The 16,878-nt window shown below is 37.5% G+C and overlaps 1 protein-coding gene across 4 annotated transcripts in view; it reads left to right on the top strand.

The window, feature by feature from the left end:
* MPP7 (membrane palmitoylated protein 7) overlaps nt 1-16,878 on the top strand; it is a 157,603-nt gene that overhangs the window by 53,270 nt on the left and 87,455 nt on the right. For all 4 annotated transcript variants that reach the window (XM_040591416.1, XM_040591417.1, XM_040591415.1 and 1 more), the window contains one exon: nt 3,358-3,476. In XM_040591416.1, coding sequence (XP_040447350.1) covers nt 3,358-3,476 — 119 coding nt within the window. The remainder of the gene's footprint in view (nt 1-3,357; nt 3,477-16,878) is intronic.

Raw genomic sequence — 16,878 nt, 5'->3', positions numbered from 1 at the left:
AAAATCTGATTTCAATACCCTGGCAGTACTAAAATAGTAAAAAACTTGGATTTATTTCAGTGGCTTTTGGCTTTGGCTTTCAGAACTGCCTGAGATGCTAGTTAGAAGTTTTGCAGGAGGTTTGAGGTTGGGCTGAAGTAGACTTTGCTGTCAATTTCAGATTACTTCTGTTGCCTCATGGCAGCATGTCTGTACAGTGATGACTTACAGGGCTGCAGAGATTTGAGCTACTACCCTTCAGGTGTTGGAAAGATGGATGTGACAAGTTATCAGATCCAGTAGTTTAAATTAGGCTAATGTGTAGTTGCCAATGTAGTAGTTTCAGCTTCCTTACCAGTTTACGGTAACTTTACAAATTATTTTGTCCCTGTCCATATCACAAAAGCACTTATTTTAAATCCCATTTGCTAGTAAAGTCATATGCCAGCCACAATTTTCACTGTTTCTTCATACTGCAATGAAGAAGAAAAACATACTTTATATAGTTGAGACACAAATAAAATGTGACATTTTAGTTGGGTGTGGAGTGGTGTGGTGGGGGTGGAAGATTCATATACTGTTTTTCTTTATCTATAAAAATCTGAATGCCCATCTGAAAATTTTTGATTCTGTAGTACTGGACACCACAGAAGGAACAAGAAAAAATGAAACTCTCTCTGTAAAGCGAAACCTTTAGCGGTGCTAGCTCCTTCTGCTGCCATTACTTTGTTTGGAAGGAGGCTATAGCTGAGTCAGATGATCTGGAATTACACAAATAAAACTTTAGACAAATTCTAGATCTTTGTCTTCTGTTCTCCCCAACTAAATACCCCAAGTCATCCCTTCTGCTTGATTTGCATTTGACTCCTTGGATTTTTTTTATTCCTGGCTACATAGTGCTCAGTTTCAAGAGTCGTCTGAAGAGCAGGAGTGTGGTGGTGTCCAGCATGCTGCATGGCGTAGTCCGCGGGTTCTGCTGCTCTGGAGAAGGGCAGGATCCTGACTTCCTTCTGGCTGAAAGCTATCAATACTGGACTGCAGAGCCAAAGCAGGGCAAAACTAGAAATGCAACCATGATACTGAATAAAATCAGTCAGCACCTGCTGAATTTTTTCCACTTCCCCTGGAGACTTGGGTGCATTGCTGTCAAAGCCAGAGTATTGCGCTAGGGATGAGGACACCCGTTTCTCTAGAAGGGGCAGTTCAGAGCTACATGAATATGTGAAGCCACAGATATATTTGAGCTGGATGTGGAAACCTTAATGTGCGTAAGCACCTGCAGGGTTAGCCAGTCCTGGAGTGCCAGCAGGTGGGATTTTTTTTCTGGGAGTTCTGTGCATAAAACCTGAGTCTCATTATAGGCAGATTCAGTCTCACCCTATGTCACTACTGTAATACTTAATCCATCAGGAAACATAAACTTTCGTATTATTTCCACTGGGTATTTAATTACCAAAGCTCTGAGGAGCAAGTTAGAAGGATAGAATAGTTTTATACCTGATTATACGTGAAATTTAAGCAGATCTGATGCATCAAGGAAAAGAAAGCTTACTCTTATATATCTCTTATTTGAAGGGAGTGGCTGAATGTCATATTTTCTTTCTTTTGAGTGGCACTTATGAATTGTTCCTGTGCAATTATGCCACAGTGTAAGCTTACATTAAGCTTTCATTAAGCTTTCTAATCTACTTCCTAACCTTCAGGTTATTCTGGGCTAAATGTATTTACAGTAACAAAAGTGCCTATGCACAGAAGTATTAGGCTGAGTGTAAAGGAACTTTTTAAATTTTCTAAATGAAAATATTTTTGAAGCACAAACAGCATGGTAAAAATCACCATTTTTGCTAAGTTCTGAGTCTGGGAAGTCAGAGCCAGGAGTCCCATTCAAACCTCTGTTCTCTGGGTGTCAGCTCAACCACTGACCGTGTCTCGCTAGGCAAGGCTCAGTGTTCTTTTTCTGTCCGTGAAAAATGGTAGTGATTTGAGTTGTGTTCTATTTTTACAGTATTTCTGAAGCATAAACAAGAGCAGATTTAAATAAAAGCAAGATTCTAAGAGAAATTAATGCCAACCACCAAAAATGCTTGGACTACAAAAAGAATGTATCTGGAAGGAACTTTTTTCCAGAATATTTTACTGAGAGGCAGTAAAAAGACAAAAATGTTAAATAATCAGATCCCAAATGTGCTGTATGTAATTTTGAAAGGGATATGTAGTACCTGGAAAGGTTGTGAAATTATGTTTACTAATAAATACTCTAAATCATAATTTTAAGGGAGATAATAGGCATGATAACAATAAGTAACCTATAACTTAGAACCATGTTCTTTAGCAGTAGAATATCTTGTAAATCTGTCCTTCTGATGAACAGCGGCACTTACTCAGACTAAAAATAATAACAGGACCGTGTATCTTGGATCCCAAGAGACTATTGGTGTTTTTGTAGACATCAGACAGGAGAAAAAGGCATTTTGTCCTTTTTACCCCAAGTAATCCCACTGGAAAATTAAACATGTGCTATGAATTGATATCAACTCATGCCAGGTTACCTCCCTAAAGAGGGCTGCTGCAAACACTGTTGCTACATTTCTTGGACAGCAGTTTGATGGCCTGTGTGCATGATGGATTTTTTATGCTGTATGCTACTGTGGAACAGTGTGCTACTGTCTGCCCCTCAGAGACCGCTGGTGAGGTGTGCCACAAATAACTGGGAACAGCAATTGCTTTAACCCTATGGAGAATCTCAAATACCTGCAAAGAAAAAATGTTACTGAAATATTTCTCTGTGTGTGTATGTGTCTGAGAAAACTGTGTTGGTTTTGTTTTTTAAGGTTTAATCCTGCAAAACGGAGCAGTTCCTTTTGTCTTGCTGTGGATTCCTACTGAACACAGGATAAAAAAAAATATTAAGCAATATATTAGCAAGAAATATTTAGAGAAACCACGAACCTTTTTTTAATGGACCACCCTATCCAGTTTCTGTTCTTTTAAGGAAGTTTTTCCTATTCATGACTCATTTCACTCTTTGGCTAACATCAAGGGAAATGGAATAACGATTAAGCAAAGGAATGTATGTTTTTTCTGGTTTTGTCCTTTTTTCAAAACCTTTATGAATTTTCTGCATAACCTTGTGTAAATATATATGGTCGTAGAAGTTTGACAACTGTGACAAGGTAAAAAGTACACTGCTAATACTTGCTTCTTAGTAATTTTCTAAAAATGTTCCTTTTGGTTCTACAAGTTAATGTTATGTAGATACTCCAGACTCCCTATTTAGTTAGAATGACATGCTCCAGGCAGCCAATTACACAGAACTGTTAAGAGAAATTAATGAGATCACCTCTAGATTACACTTTGTGTTTTATTTTCATTTTATAGGTCTGTACGAGCTGCTGGCTGCATTGCCAGCCCAGCTGCAGCCACATGTGGACAGCCAGGAAGACCTGACCTTCCTCTGGGATATGTTTGCTGAAAAAAGCCTTCATTCACTGGTGAAGGTAAACCACATTTAAGTCAGATTCTCTTTGAGAAGAGCATATGGAAAAATGTTTTGAGCGCCATCTAGTAAACCAGTGATCAAACTCTTGCTCAGTGAAAACAAAACAGCCTTGTTTTAAATCTGTTTCTGTCAGGGGTGGAAGTTGTTAAATAAGATTCTACCAAAAATACATAGATGATTTCATTTAAGAGTGATGTTTTGGCAGTGCAATGCTAATGCAGCAAACATATGTTGTTTGCCCTTGTTTAGAAAAAAAAAAAAAAAAGAGTACGAAATAGTAGCAGGAAATCTGAGACTTCTTTATGGTCAACATTCAAGACCTGGAGTTTAGCTTAAATAAATAAATGTTCACAGCAAAAATTAGAAGGAATATATTTTCTGAGGTCAAGTATGGCAACAGTTCAGTAGCCACATTAATTTAAAATAATTTCCTTTAACAAAGTCAACTGAAATTCTAGTAAGCTGTTTCTTTTATTGGCTTGCCTCCATTTAAAATTGTGTTTTGCACATAAATATGTTGGCCTAAAGTATGACCTAAAATAAGTTTTGGAAGAATACTTAAGTGTCCTGCTATGAAAATGATCAGCAACAAGAAATCAAAGTATGCCATGAGAGTATGCAGAGCTATCCCGATAATGTTAAAATTGCTTATAGCAGAAAAATGGGACCAATCAGCTGGTTAGAAATGTACCACTCCTACAAAATGATAAGTATGTCTTCAGTCTCCATTACAGAGCTAATTCAAGCTGGAAGGAAATTCTGAGGTCTCAAATAAGTCAGTAGGTGGTAGTAACCCGTGCCGTGAATATATCCAGTCTCGTACATAATTGGCCAGATTTTGTTACCCTTGTCAGTCACCAATTTAGAGGAAGCTTAAAACTGGGATTATTTCAATGTAGGTTTGAAAAAGTCACCTCTTCCCATTTCTTTCAGATACCTTATTTGGAAAAAAGATGTAATAGTGTTGATACCTGGCCAAAATTGTTTTCAAAATAGCTAAGAATTTACATATTAAAGTAAACACAAGTACTCCCTGGTAGCTGATACACAAAAGCAATGTAGAGGGGAGCAGTGCTTGGTAATACTTGTTTGCCTAAACAATTTCATCAAAGTTTATGAAATGCAGTGGTTCCCAGACTCCTTACCACTCTGCTGCAGCCGTCTGTTCAGGTCGCTCAGGAGATCACTGTAAAGAGAACACCAGTCATCTTTCTAAAACAGGCTGGCAGTGGTGTGCATCTAAGCATAATGTCAGGTCAGTTGCTGAATTAATTTTCTTTCTGGATTGGAAATTAAAGAAGGTTGGTTAGAAAATTAAGTGTGGATCTGTGAAACACGGACATTTCAACATTTGCTCTAATTTTCTATTGAGGCAAAACCTAAACCTTTTCAAACTTCTTCACTTGTACCCTTTTGCCTCTTCCCCCTAAAGAAGGCAAAGATAGCATGACAGTAACTGGTTTACTCACCTTGCATATGCTGGCAGTTTGGAAAAGCTGAGTCTCCTAGTGCTTCTCCTAGTTGTATGCCCTAGTTACCATGTTGCTTGTTATTGCAGGGTGGATTGGTCCTTCTGATTTCAACAAAAAAGAATTCACAAGAAAGCTTTCTTGAGAAAGTTAGAAAGTTTTGGGGATCAGTGAATGGTCACTTTATTGCCCTTACAACAAGAAGCCACTGAAGTATTCCAGCCATCTTTATTATTTATCTTGTATGTTTTAGGTCCAAGTATTAAATGTACATGTAACTGACCCTGTGAATGGTGCTTTTAATGTCCTATTAAGTCTCACACTATCTTGAAATAGACTTAATTCTTGCAACTGCATTTAGTTGCACTTCTTTAATATGCCATAATAATCTCATTCAAAAGACAAAGGTTTTTGATTGTAAGAACTGAGACTATTAAAAGCATCTGGTCTGACCCAGTGCATATTACAGGCTATTAAACCTTACATTTTGATTTCTGTGGGGTTCAGGTATAGAAAGTAGGGCATGAAGTGCTTTCAAAAGGTTATCTAGTTCATATCCCTGCCCCAAGATGGGCTTAACTGTATCTGAAACTCATGATATTTGTTTGACCTTTAGCACATTTTTAGAAGGATTATTCAGTATCCTATCAAGTTTCAGAGAAGGCAGTCCATAGCCTTTTTGGAAGACAGCTGTAAGAGCAGAAGAACAAACCCCATGTGCCATAGTTTTTCCCTGTTACAAGGCTTCAGAAGTGCCAAATCTTTCTTTTTCAGTCCTGGTGTCTTATTTGAAAGAGTATTTTTCCTAGCAATAACATCTTAAAGTCAACTGTACTTGCAAAGACAAATGTTTTTAATTCCTTAGGCAGAGAATGATGACAGATATTTTGTAATTCAAAAAAAAAAAAAAAAAAAAAGTAGTAGTTCAGAGCCAAGGATGTTGCGATCCTGGTATGTGTCGGTTTTGGAAGAAAATGAGCATGAGTATACTACTAATGAGGCACTAATATTTCTTTATTTAAGATAGACACACTTCTTAATAAAAATTTCTATGTTCATCTTCTTACCTTACTGTTTAATAATTTCAAATATTAGAAAAAAGCTTTTTTCCTAAGTTAAAAAAATGGATAATATGCTCTAAGCTGCTTAAAAGGCTTAAGTATAAAATGAACTTCCTACTTTTTCTACAGATAGTCTGAGCTTTATGGGTATTTAATTATCATAGTGTTTTCTGTATGGTTGTATACTGTGGTATATGGTTTGCTATTCTGGCTCTCATAATATTGAAAAGAAAGAAAAAAGGGGAAGAAAAAAAAGCCCCAAACCTTGTCTTGGACTTCTCTTCATTCAGTATTGTTGGACAGAAATCTCTCTGTGAACTTGGATCGGCCTGAACTGTTCTAAGAAGTTAGAAATGGAAAAGTTGTATTAGATCATCCAGTCCATTCCCCTGCAAATACTGGATTGTTCCCTACAGTACATTCCTATTGTAGTAAGTAAAACCAGCAAAAACTGATGCAACTTTTCTTGCTATCCCTTTTCTCCATAAATGAATCTGTTGATTAGATTTTAGTTTGCAAAGTATGGAGAAGAGGGAACCCACAACTGTTGTTGACAATTTGGAAGAGAAAACTGGCTCTGGACAGTGAATGTTTAAAATTTGTCTCTGCTTTCCTCAATTTGTTACTTCCTTGTCTTATTACACAACTCTCTCAAGTTCTACCAAAAATCTTCAGCCATCTTATTACTTTTTATATAGCAGAGATCCCAGTAATTCTGTAGAGATTTATAGAAGAGAAACATGAAAAGATGATCCTTCAGGGTAATTATAAGCACTAGCATAGCTGAAACCTGAAATAGTACACATGTGCTCTGCTTGGAGTTGTTTGGTTTTTTTTTTTTAGAGGAACAGAAGGGATAAATAAAGATCTGTTCTAGCTACTCTTTTAGCTTATTTTTAGAGGAGCTGCAAGAATTTCCATGTGCGTTTGCTTGCTGTTAGTGCACCAGACACATGTTTTACTGTTTGTCTGTTTAGCTCCAGGGTGAAGCTTCTGCTTGCACTGTCACCTTCAGCATTTCTGATTGTGGATGTAATGCTCAAGAATTGAGTAAGCTTATCTGTTGGGCTGCTACCAAAGTATTTCTTAACCAATTGCAGTTTATTGATTGGTTTTGGCCAGCTCAGAGCATGCACAATTCTTTAGTTAGTACTGTACTTTGCATTACAAAAAAGAAGCCACAGCAAGTGGCGTTGCTGTTCCTCTTGATAGGGAAGAGTATGTACCTCCAAAAAGCAGTATGTGGCACTGGAAAAGAAAATATCTACTGCAAAAATAAGGAATATTTGGTGAATCTAGTCTGATTTTATTATAACTGTATAGTATTTTGGTAGCTGGCCCTGCAAAACTTTTAATTTCTGCTAATTTTCTATTACTTTCACCAGGATATGACTTGACTTGAAGTTGTGAGAAATTATTTTGTATGGCCTAGTGTTTGTCCATATCAACAGGTTACAACTTTTCCAAAAATGTCAAGAATATCATGGTGTTAATTTATTTGGCATGTAAATTGAATGATATGATTATACAGCCCAAATTCTATAATCATTGTGGTATGGAAGTGTTGGAAATTTTCTGTGTGAAGACTCAGATTTTTCGGTATGTAAATGTAGATGCTTTCAGCCTCCTGTGGTTCCTTTGTTGGTAATGAGAAAATTAAAGATAGTAATGAGGAAAACAAAAAATGGGCTGACTAGGGCAAAGCAAAAGGGATTGATAGGACACATGCTTACAGTGGTAAAATTAACAATCTGCAGATAACGTGCTAAATCTTCAGCCTGGACTGGTACAAGCCTAGTTTGTAGGCAAGTTTATATACACTCATAGTTTTTACCCAGAGCTTTACACGCAAACTTCATGAAAAAAAGCTGTTAGTCTGTAGGATGAATGGCTTTGCGTCTACAGTACAGAATCAGAATGTCAATGAGATTTCATGGCTTGCTTTATGTTATAGACTAACTCGTAACTGTCCAACCTTTCACCTGGGAAGAGCTGTGCAGGTTCTTTTGGCACTGGTGGAGGGGTCATATGGTGCAGCTTCCCCTTCCCTGTGATGTGTCAGGCATTCTGCAACCAACATCCAGGTGCGTGCTGCACAGATCGTTTGCATTCACCTCCTGTGTTGTGTATCTGAACGGTGAGTGCTCCTGCCTGGGCATGAGCTCACACGTTTGGATCTTCTTCCCAAAAGAACATAAAGGAAACAGAATTCAGATTGCATGAGTTGTGTGTGGCAACTGATTGTTCTGAACTCATTGTTCAGAACTTTTGGTGAGGATGACCCATAGACAGAGGGAATGATATGTGTATGTGTCTGGGAGGGTGATGGTGGTTGAGGAGCATGTATTAGAGTAAGATCTATGCATGACACAAATGCTGTAAAATGAAGGTTGGAGATTGTGCTGAGGTGGAGTTGGCTTTCCTTATGGCAGCATAATGATGCTAATATTGAGTGCTGCTGCATTTCCAGTTTGAAGCTGATACTGAAATATTTTTTGACAAACATGCAAAAGTTATTTACTTTCTCATTACGTTATTCTTCACATATACCTTCTCTAGAACTAATATTTATATAATCTTCATAATTTATTGTTGGAAATTTCTGTTTTCTGTGGGTCATAAGAACTCTTTTCCTGTTCTGCTACATAGAAGACGGGAAGGGCAGGTGTGTTTGTGAGTGGAGTTTGATGGCTAGTGTGTTTGCACCTACTAAGAGAATGGTGAGCGCAGTTTCTGATTTCAAGGCAGACAAAACCAGCTACCTCAGAAGGAGCTCAGATGATTTGTGTTACCCAAGAGCAGAAAGCCTGGAAAATGCACTAGAAGAGAAGGTGGGACTGGGGTTTGGTAGACCATAGGTGGCACCTAATCTCAGCTCTAACAGTGAGTGGGTTGTGGTTTTGGGGTGAAGCACTGAAGAGTTGGAGAGATGTATGGACCACCTTGGAGTGGGTGGAATTGTTGAAACTGATAGCTCATTCACTAAAACGTTGCTTTGGTACTTGAAGTCCTTAGGGTTCTTTCCTGCTTAGTTCTCAACTCTATTTATTTTCAACAAGTTGTGCCTTCCAGGTAAAGGGAATAGGCTGCAGATCTGTAAATTCATGTGGAGGTCTGAAATGCTGTTTGCTTTGGAGAAGGTAAAAAATGAAGGAAAAGGCCATGTGACTAAGCATTTACCACCTGGCCATCTGGAGGAGGAGGAGGTGTGAGTGTGGCAGTTGGCAGCCAGTAACAATTCGTGGCCAATGAAAAGTAATTGTTCGTCATGCTCTAGAGGACAATTAAGCAAGGTTGCTTCTTACGTTATAGTTTACATCTTTCAGTCAGAGAGAGTGTGCAAAGCCTACTCATGGCAAGAGTAAAGCTATCACTCTTGTAATGCAGGCTATCCAAACAACGCACAGATGTGGTCCGTTGTGCTGGGTTGAAAACTTTTACTATTTCTGGCAAGGGGAGAAGGAATTTACTATAGGTGAATTCATTAATAGTGATGTACTAGATAGTAGGTGACAGAAATTTGTTATTCGTTAAATCCAGATCATCATAGATCAGGGAAATCTGTATTTTTGTAAGGATGTTTTTATTCAGAGAATCTCTTGTTGAAAGAGGCATAGTCCAGTCTTGCCTCAAGTCCTATTGGCAAAAAAACCCCATGATACACGAGGTTTTCAGTGCTACAGAACTATCTAGCAGTAAGGTATATATGGACAGTATTAGGACACTAAATCTGCAAAGAAATACAAAAGCTGCATGGAAGAAATTGAAGGCTTTTCCTTTCCCTCATTGTCTGGAGAGGAAGCTTGATCTTCAGTTAATTTTTGAAACTTCCTGCTCGGGTTGTATGTACAGAATATATAAGGAGGAGAGCTAGAATTTCAGTACTCTTCTCATCCAAAGTATTGTAGGTAATGGTCTAATTCATATACTGAAATATAAGCTTCCCACATGCTTTCTGCTTATCTAAAGATGAAAATATTGGAAAAATAATATGCTGTAAGAAATCCTTTTGGTGACTGACAACAGTTTGCATTTGTATTTGGAGTAATTACCACTGAAGCAATGAGTCATTTTGCTTCCATCAAAATTATTGCATTCAAAAAAAAGTGTAATGCAAGGTGTTATTCCTTATGAAATGCTGCATAAATTTAAAGTGTTACTTTTGAAGCCAAAGCGATTTTTTTGAGACTTGCTCAATAGCCAGTAACTGAAATCTGCAAGTAAAGAGATCTCTCTTAGCTGGAGGCAGTCAGCTGCCTTTAAACTTAATTTCCATGGGAACAGTGATCAGATTGATCAAAATTAGGTAATTGAAGTTTTATAGAAAATAGTACAGAATCTTTACTTTATTCAGGGTGATATTGTTTCCATGGAAACATTAGGGAAGAAAAGGTAGCTAACAGCCAGGCATTGAGCAGATTACTGCTTCTCTTGTTGAAATTCGGGGTGGTTCTGGTTGATGTGTGTGTTTTGAACCCTTTGACTTCTTTGTGCTCTTATTGTATTAAACACGGTACGTCAGCTAATAACTGGGCAAAACTAAGCAAAATAAAAATATGTTCCTGTTTGAAATCATAGGTAAAGCCCCCAACCTTCCATGTTATAATATGTAACAGGTTTACTCTTTCTTCTGAGTAAAACCAAAGTTGGTTTGCCATGTGTGTTCACACATACATACCTGTACCTGTGCTTATTAGTGCCTTTAATAAAGTGAAAAAATGCACCTCCAATTTATTGAAAAAGTGGTCAAGCATAGCTTTGGATGGTGTAACCTACTTTGTAAGAAAATGCATGTCAAGTTAGCACCAAATGGATGGGTTAGTGCAGTTATGGTGAAATATGGATCATATGTGGTGGTTCAACTAAAAGTATTTGTTATAGTTGTAGGTGGTAGACGGTTTACTGGGAAACAGATAGCTAGCAGACATAAATAATCATTTTGTCCTGAAGTCTGTTGAATGGTGCCTCTGTGGTGAATACTCTTTTGTATTTTTTTCAGTTGCTTTTCTTTTGTATTTTTTGGTAGAAGTTTAACTGGATGGCTAGTGTTTAACTTCTTTGTCAGAAGTTTGGGCATTTGGTATCCCTAGCATCCTGCGGTTTCTACATCAGAGTTGCTAATGTGTTTAGTAATAGGCACTTGCAACTTTTCATCTAGATTTTATAAGGAAGTCCTGTGCCTGTCATCAACTCCTCCTTTCAGCCAACTTTGTTAAAAATAATAAGAAGAAAATAATTCAAAGATCAGTTTCCAAAGTATCAATTAAATTGTCGTGTTGAGAGTTTAGTGTCATAAAAGCTGTAGAATTTGGGTTGATAATCAGAAGTCTCTACAGGTGTGTTGTACCAACAAACTTTCAAAATGAAAAATAAAGCAGATAAGCTTATTAAGTCAGAGGTGTGAAATGTTGGTCTATGACTATTACTTGAAACTTGTGAATAAATCAGTGCTTTGGAATGTGAAAAAACTTTGGTTTAGGTTAAAATCCAGACAGAGGCATTTTTTTGGATCAGTGGTAATTGATTTAAAGTTTCTGCTAAGTAGCAGAAATCCAGCCAAAATGTACTGGACATAAAAGAAGTAAATCAATCCTTCTAAGACAAATAGTTTGTAATTTCATTGTTACTGAGGGGGCAATGTACCAGCCTGGTGACAAAACTGGTACAGTGGTCTGAAGAGAAGTTTTAGTACCCAAATCTATGCTCATATCCAGGTTTTTCTTGTCTTACAAAACTTCTACAGTATTTATTTAACCAAAGTGATACTTTTTTTTTGTCTGTGATACTGAGGCCAATCAAAGGTCTTGTAAGCTGCTCAGTAATAGTAGTCTGATAAATCCAAGACATCCAAGGATAATGTAATTTTAAACTGTTTTTCTACAGTGTTCTTTCCTCTTGGACCAGAAGTTCCGTGGCAGAACATGTGAGGGAGTGTTTAAAACAATTTTTTTTTTTGTTACTGTCTTGGACTGTTTTCCTTTTAAGGACAGAAAGTCATAACTACCCAAACAAGCCTCTGCAGTGCAAAAACGTTGTAAGAGTTAAGAAGGGTGGGATGTAATATTTATAAAATCTTTCTGAAGCATAGAAACTGATACAATAAGATTTAATAAAAATAAGATGTAGCAAAAATGCCTGTCTGTATTTCCTACCAGCAGTTTTTATTACTGCTTACATTAATTTTCCTTTTTTTGGAAGTCTCAATTATCCATTGAGCTAATCCTTATGAAGGTAATACATCCTCACCATCTTTCCTCCTTTGTCTGAATTACAGGCATACACATACAGTTTTTACTTATCTTTTCTTTTTCTGTTCCCCATTTCTTTTCTCTGTGCTGCCTTAAGCAGTTTTGGTTTTAAACTTTCTTTGTCATCTCTATGATAACTCCTTTTTTCGTCTTGAAAGCATGGAAAGAAGAGAGCAACATAGTGCATTATTCCTTTAGGCTTACAGATAGCATTTTTTGTATAGCACTGTTCTCTTAACCATAAGTTGTTCCTCTAATAGCCATTTCTGTGTATCTCTGTAGAATCCAGTGCTCACTTTGCAGGTGTGGTGGCATCCGTGGAAGTTTGCTTCAAACACAAGTTTCATTCAGAGCTGCAGCATGCAAGTGCATAACCTACCAGTGCTATCCACATGGCGCGCAGTCACTGCAGAGTAACCAACAAGGTGCCGAAGAAAAAAGATTTAAAAACATGCAAAGCATAAGGCTTACTTGTCTGTACAAATCAAGGATGAATAATGAGCAATTTCTATAACTTGACTGTGTCTTTAGTGCAATAGCAAATAACAAACCCTAAAGGTACAGTTACTCTTTGATGTAGCATTTTCAGTATGGTGACATAGTCTGTTTCTGTGCTACAGAAAAAGATTTCATGGTATCTTGCTCCAGCTGAACCACTCTAAGGGTACCTGTGGTGTAAAAATCTTTCCTATTCCTGTAGTCACAGTTTTAAAAACATTGACTTGTCTAAAGTTAGAGCTGTCTTGGATTTATTTTCAAAAAGCACTGGTGCCTCAGTGGGCCATTTAGATTTGCACATGCATACATTATGGTAACATATATTGCAGCTGTCTTGCCCTCCTCCATTTTTCTTACTAAGACCCAGTTTTTCCTTCAGTGTGTCTTCCCATGTATGTCTGCAGGCTTCTTCTGTTTCTCATCCACTAAGTAAGGATTGGATTAAATCCTTGTCTCTTAGGGAAATTAACAGAGTAGGTGTATAAAGATTAAATATTTGTATGCCGTGTTAATGTGGCCACATGAATTCATAGGGAAAACATTACTCTCACCTAGTTTGCACGTATTTGCAAAGTTATGCTATTTCATTACATGCAAACTGGATGAGATACTTAACCTTTTCTACACCATCAGTGCTGAAGTTTGAGGGTCTTATGAGAGTTGCCAAGTGTAGCTGACCCCAGGACATGAGGACTCCTCTCTCAGCTGCAGAAACCTCGTCTGGTGCCCTGACACATGAATGTGGTCACTGCTGTTCCCATTCACAGGTCCAACCACAAGCAAGGCTGAGCCCCTGTGCTGCTAGCCCAGCTGGCCAGAAAGGCTGTCACAGGCAGAGCAGGGCCTTTACCCACCTAAGCACCAACGGTGTTCATATAAATAAAAAACCAGATAGCCTGGTCCCTTTTCTCCTGTCCAGCTGATTAGGGCTGAAGTTCACAGCTGAAAGCACATGCCCCCTTGCTCTTGAGATTTCTAAGCACAACCACGTTTACAGGTGCTTCAAATACCAGCACAGACTTTCAAGTCCGACTACAGATAGCCATGCCTGGACCCTTTACCCAGCCACTGGTTAAGATCTTGAGTCCTTCCAGGTAGGGGTTTCCTCTTGCTGGCTACTCCAGCTTAAGGATTGCTAGAAAAGTACACACATGATTAAATTCATTAGGGAAAGAGAAGCACATTATCTCTACTAGATGCAGCAGTATGCCACTCTGGATGCATCTGCTGGTCAGCAAGGACACATTTTTGCTTCAGACCTGTTTGTTTCAGAGAGTGTTATACCAAGTAGGCACTTTGTGCTCTTCCCTTCAATTTTAAGTTGGTTTTCCTCTTATTTCTGCCCTGCTGCCTTTCTCCTTCACCATGTTTCATAGACCTCTAACATGAAATCATTGCTCCCAAGAGGAAGAGATACTGAACCTTTTCTTTTTGGACGCTTTTCTGCCCCAGTGCCTTAGGTACAGTGTGACCATTCATGAAGAACATGATATTTACTGAGCAGTGGGGGTGGTGGTGGGGAAAACAGTATTATTTTCTTCATTGGAAAGTTAATCCATATTGTCTCCCTATCTCTTTCCAATGTTTCTTGTTGACTTTTGCTAGAAATCAAAACCTGCACAAGGTAAGACAGTGATGTCAATTATTCACAAGCATGACTGCCTCAATTATTTTGACATCTAAGCGTTAAAAAACCCCAAACCTGCCAGCTATAAATGCTGGTGATTATGTACGGGGTAGCTTCAGTACTGCTTTACATTTAGTATGGATATCATCTTTATAAAGTATCTTCTATTTTAATGTGCTTTACAGATTGGGTTTCATGGAGGAGAACAGTTTTTGTTGAGATTTAGTGATTAAATAATCCAGTAATGACACTACAGACATACATGGCTTTAATCAGGATCAAACCATAAATCAGGGTGCAATTTTGAATTTCTAAGTTTCAAATATTCTAGGAAAAAAAGTAACCCATGATTGTAATTATGTTAATTGGCATCTGAAATACTAAACTGGCCATATTGAAGTTTGGTATGTCATTAAAGGCTAACTACAAATCATACCATAGCACATTCCAAGCAACAAAGTATTTGTAGTGTGTGCCTATGCTCTTTCATCTTGAAACATCCACTTTCTGCCAATTTCTAACTAATTCTTACTAATAATCTGATCAAGTTTTATTATTATCTTCTCCCAAAGGGTAAGCAGTATTTTCTTCTTTTTGCATATCAGGTAACCACTAAGACCTATGTCTCGATCACATCTGTCTTGCTTCTGCTCTGTCTCTGTGTTTTCTGAGTATGTATATTGGTCTATTAACGTAAGAGAACTGGATTATTTTCTATTTATTTTTCTACTCCTAAATTATTTTTTTAATCTATGACACACCTTTAATTCCCTTCGTGGTATGTGCATTTTTTTCTCCTTTGTATTATTCCTCTTAACACTTTCATAACCATTCTGTCATGGCTTCTCTGTGGGAATATCATACTAGTCTTTACTTATTTCAGCTTTTCCACTGATTTTTCCAAAGCTTTAATAATGTAGATATGAGTGACCTCTCATACACTGAGGTTGATCACCCAAAGATGGATACAGTTAGAGAGTACTTCAGTGTATTCCATTTGAGACAGGGGAGTTCAACTGAGTTAAGCTGAATCAATATTTGTAACTTCTTGTTCTGTCAAGTGTACATGGACATTTTTTGCATGGTATAAAAGGAAATGTGTTGCCTTTTGCTTTTGTTAATGTTATAAAGCATCTGGGGCATAAAAATTAAAAAACAAAACAAAACCCAAACCAACCAAAAACCCTGGTTAATGATATTTCCACCTGCTATTTAAATTTTTGCTGGTTTCATATTCATATTCAGTGTAGATCAGGTGAAGTTAATGCTGGCTAATGCTTTGGTTGCATCCTACTTGAAAAAATGGGGTTGGGGGACGGCTCCTGGTTGGAAACTGAGGAAATCTCTTGGCGTTCCAGTAATTGATACTTCTGTATCACTGATCTGTATTTTCATAGATCCTTATTTCTTGAAGAATAAAAGTACTCAACTTATCTCGGTATTCTTTTTTATAACAGAAGGAGTGCCAATACAACTCCCTTATCTTACTGTTGTCTCCTCTGTCATTAGGCAATTTCTGCTGTTTTCTACCAGCTTTCCAAAATTTAAAGATATGGCATTGCTGTGATTTTGTACACCTGTACAAATACATCTGTGTTGCCCCTTCCAATATAAAAAGAAATTAATATGTTCGCTTTGATTTGAGGCTTCCTGTAAAACGGGTTTGCATGTTTGGATGATTTAGTGGAAAAGGCTGAAGTGCAGTGGTCTGAGAAGGTATGGGGAAATGGCAGTAAATCTTTCCTAAATTACTGCAATTTTTTTTCCAATATTTTGTCACTATTTTTCATACTCCTCTTTATCCTAGAACACACATTCCACTTCAGTGTTGGTGTTTCTCCATCCTCTGCAGGGGAGGGTGAGAATTAGTTATATCCATTAACATACTGTAATTACCTGGTTGTACATATTTGGGCCATTTTACTCCTAACACATCTCTATCCTTTTAAATAAAATTCAGGTGTGCTGTCTTCATCTTTTTTTAAATTAAAATTCTTACTATAAATCTTGTTTGTTGGTATTAATTTATTAGACCCTCTTTGTTTTGATTTCCATTTAGTTTCAGTTGCAGCCTGGCACCTGGCTGTACTGCGCAGGCCTTGGCATCTTCTGTTCTTACATTCTGTGACTTCTGAAGTACTCGCCGCAGGTTCCACTGCTGATTTTTATTGATCTTAATTTTCTTTCCCCATGGTCTACATATTTTCTCCCCATATTTCTATTTTTCTGAGTTTTCACCCACTTTTACCATTATTTCCACAAACCAAAATAAAACTGACTTTCACCTAGTGCCAAGTGTAGTAGGAAAGAACAGAATTCTGATCTTCCTTTACTAACCACCATAAAGTGCTTTTTAATTTTGTTACCTATTTTTTAAGATTTCACAACTTTGTTTTACATCTTCACTTTAGGACTGAGATTTCAGCCGAGAGGTGTCTGTCCCTTATTTTCCAAATTCCACTTGATTTATTGTGACCAGTTTGGAAAGTTGTGCTGT

The sequence above is a fragment of the Falco naumanni genome, chromosome 4, assembly GCF_017639655.2.
Source record: "Falco naumanni isolate bFalNau1 chromosome 4, bFalNau1.pat, whole genome shotgun sequence".
In the NCBI taxonomy this organism is placed as follows: domain Eukaryota; kingdom Metazoa; phylum Chordata; class Aves; order Falconiformes; family Falconidae; genus Falco; species Falco naumanni.
The sequence above is the reverse complement of the archived record's forward strand: the minus strand, read 5'-3'. Positions and strand labels throughout refer to the sequence as shown.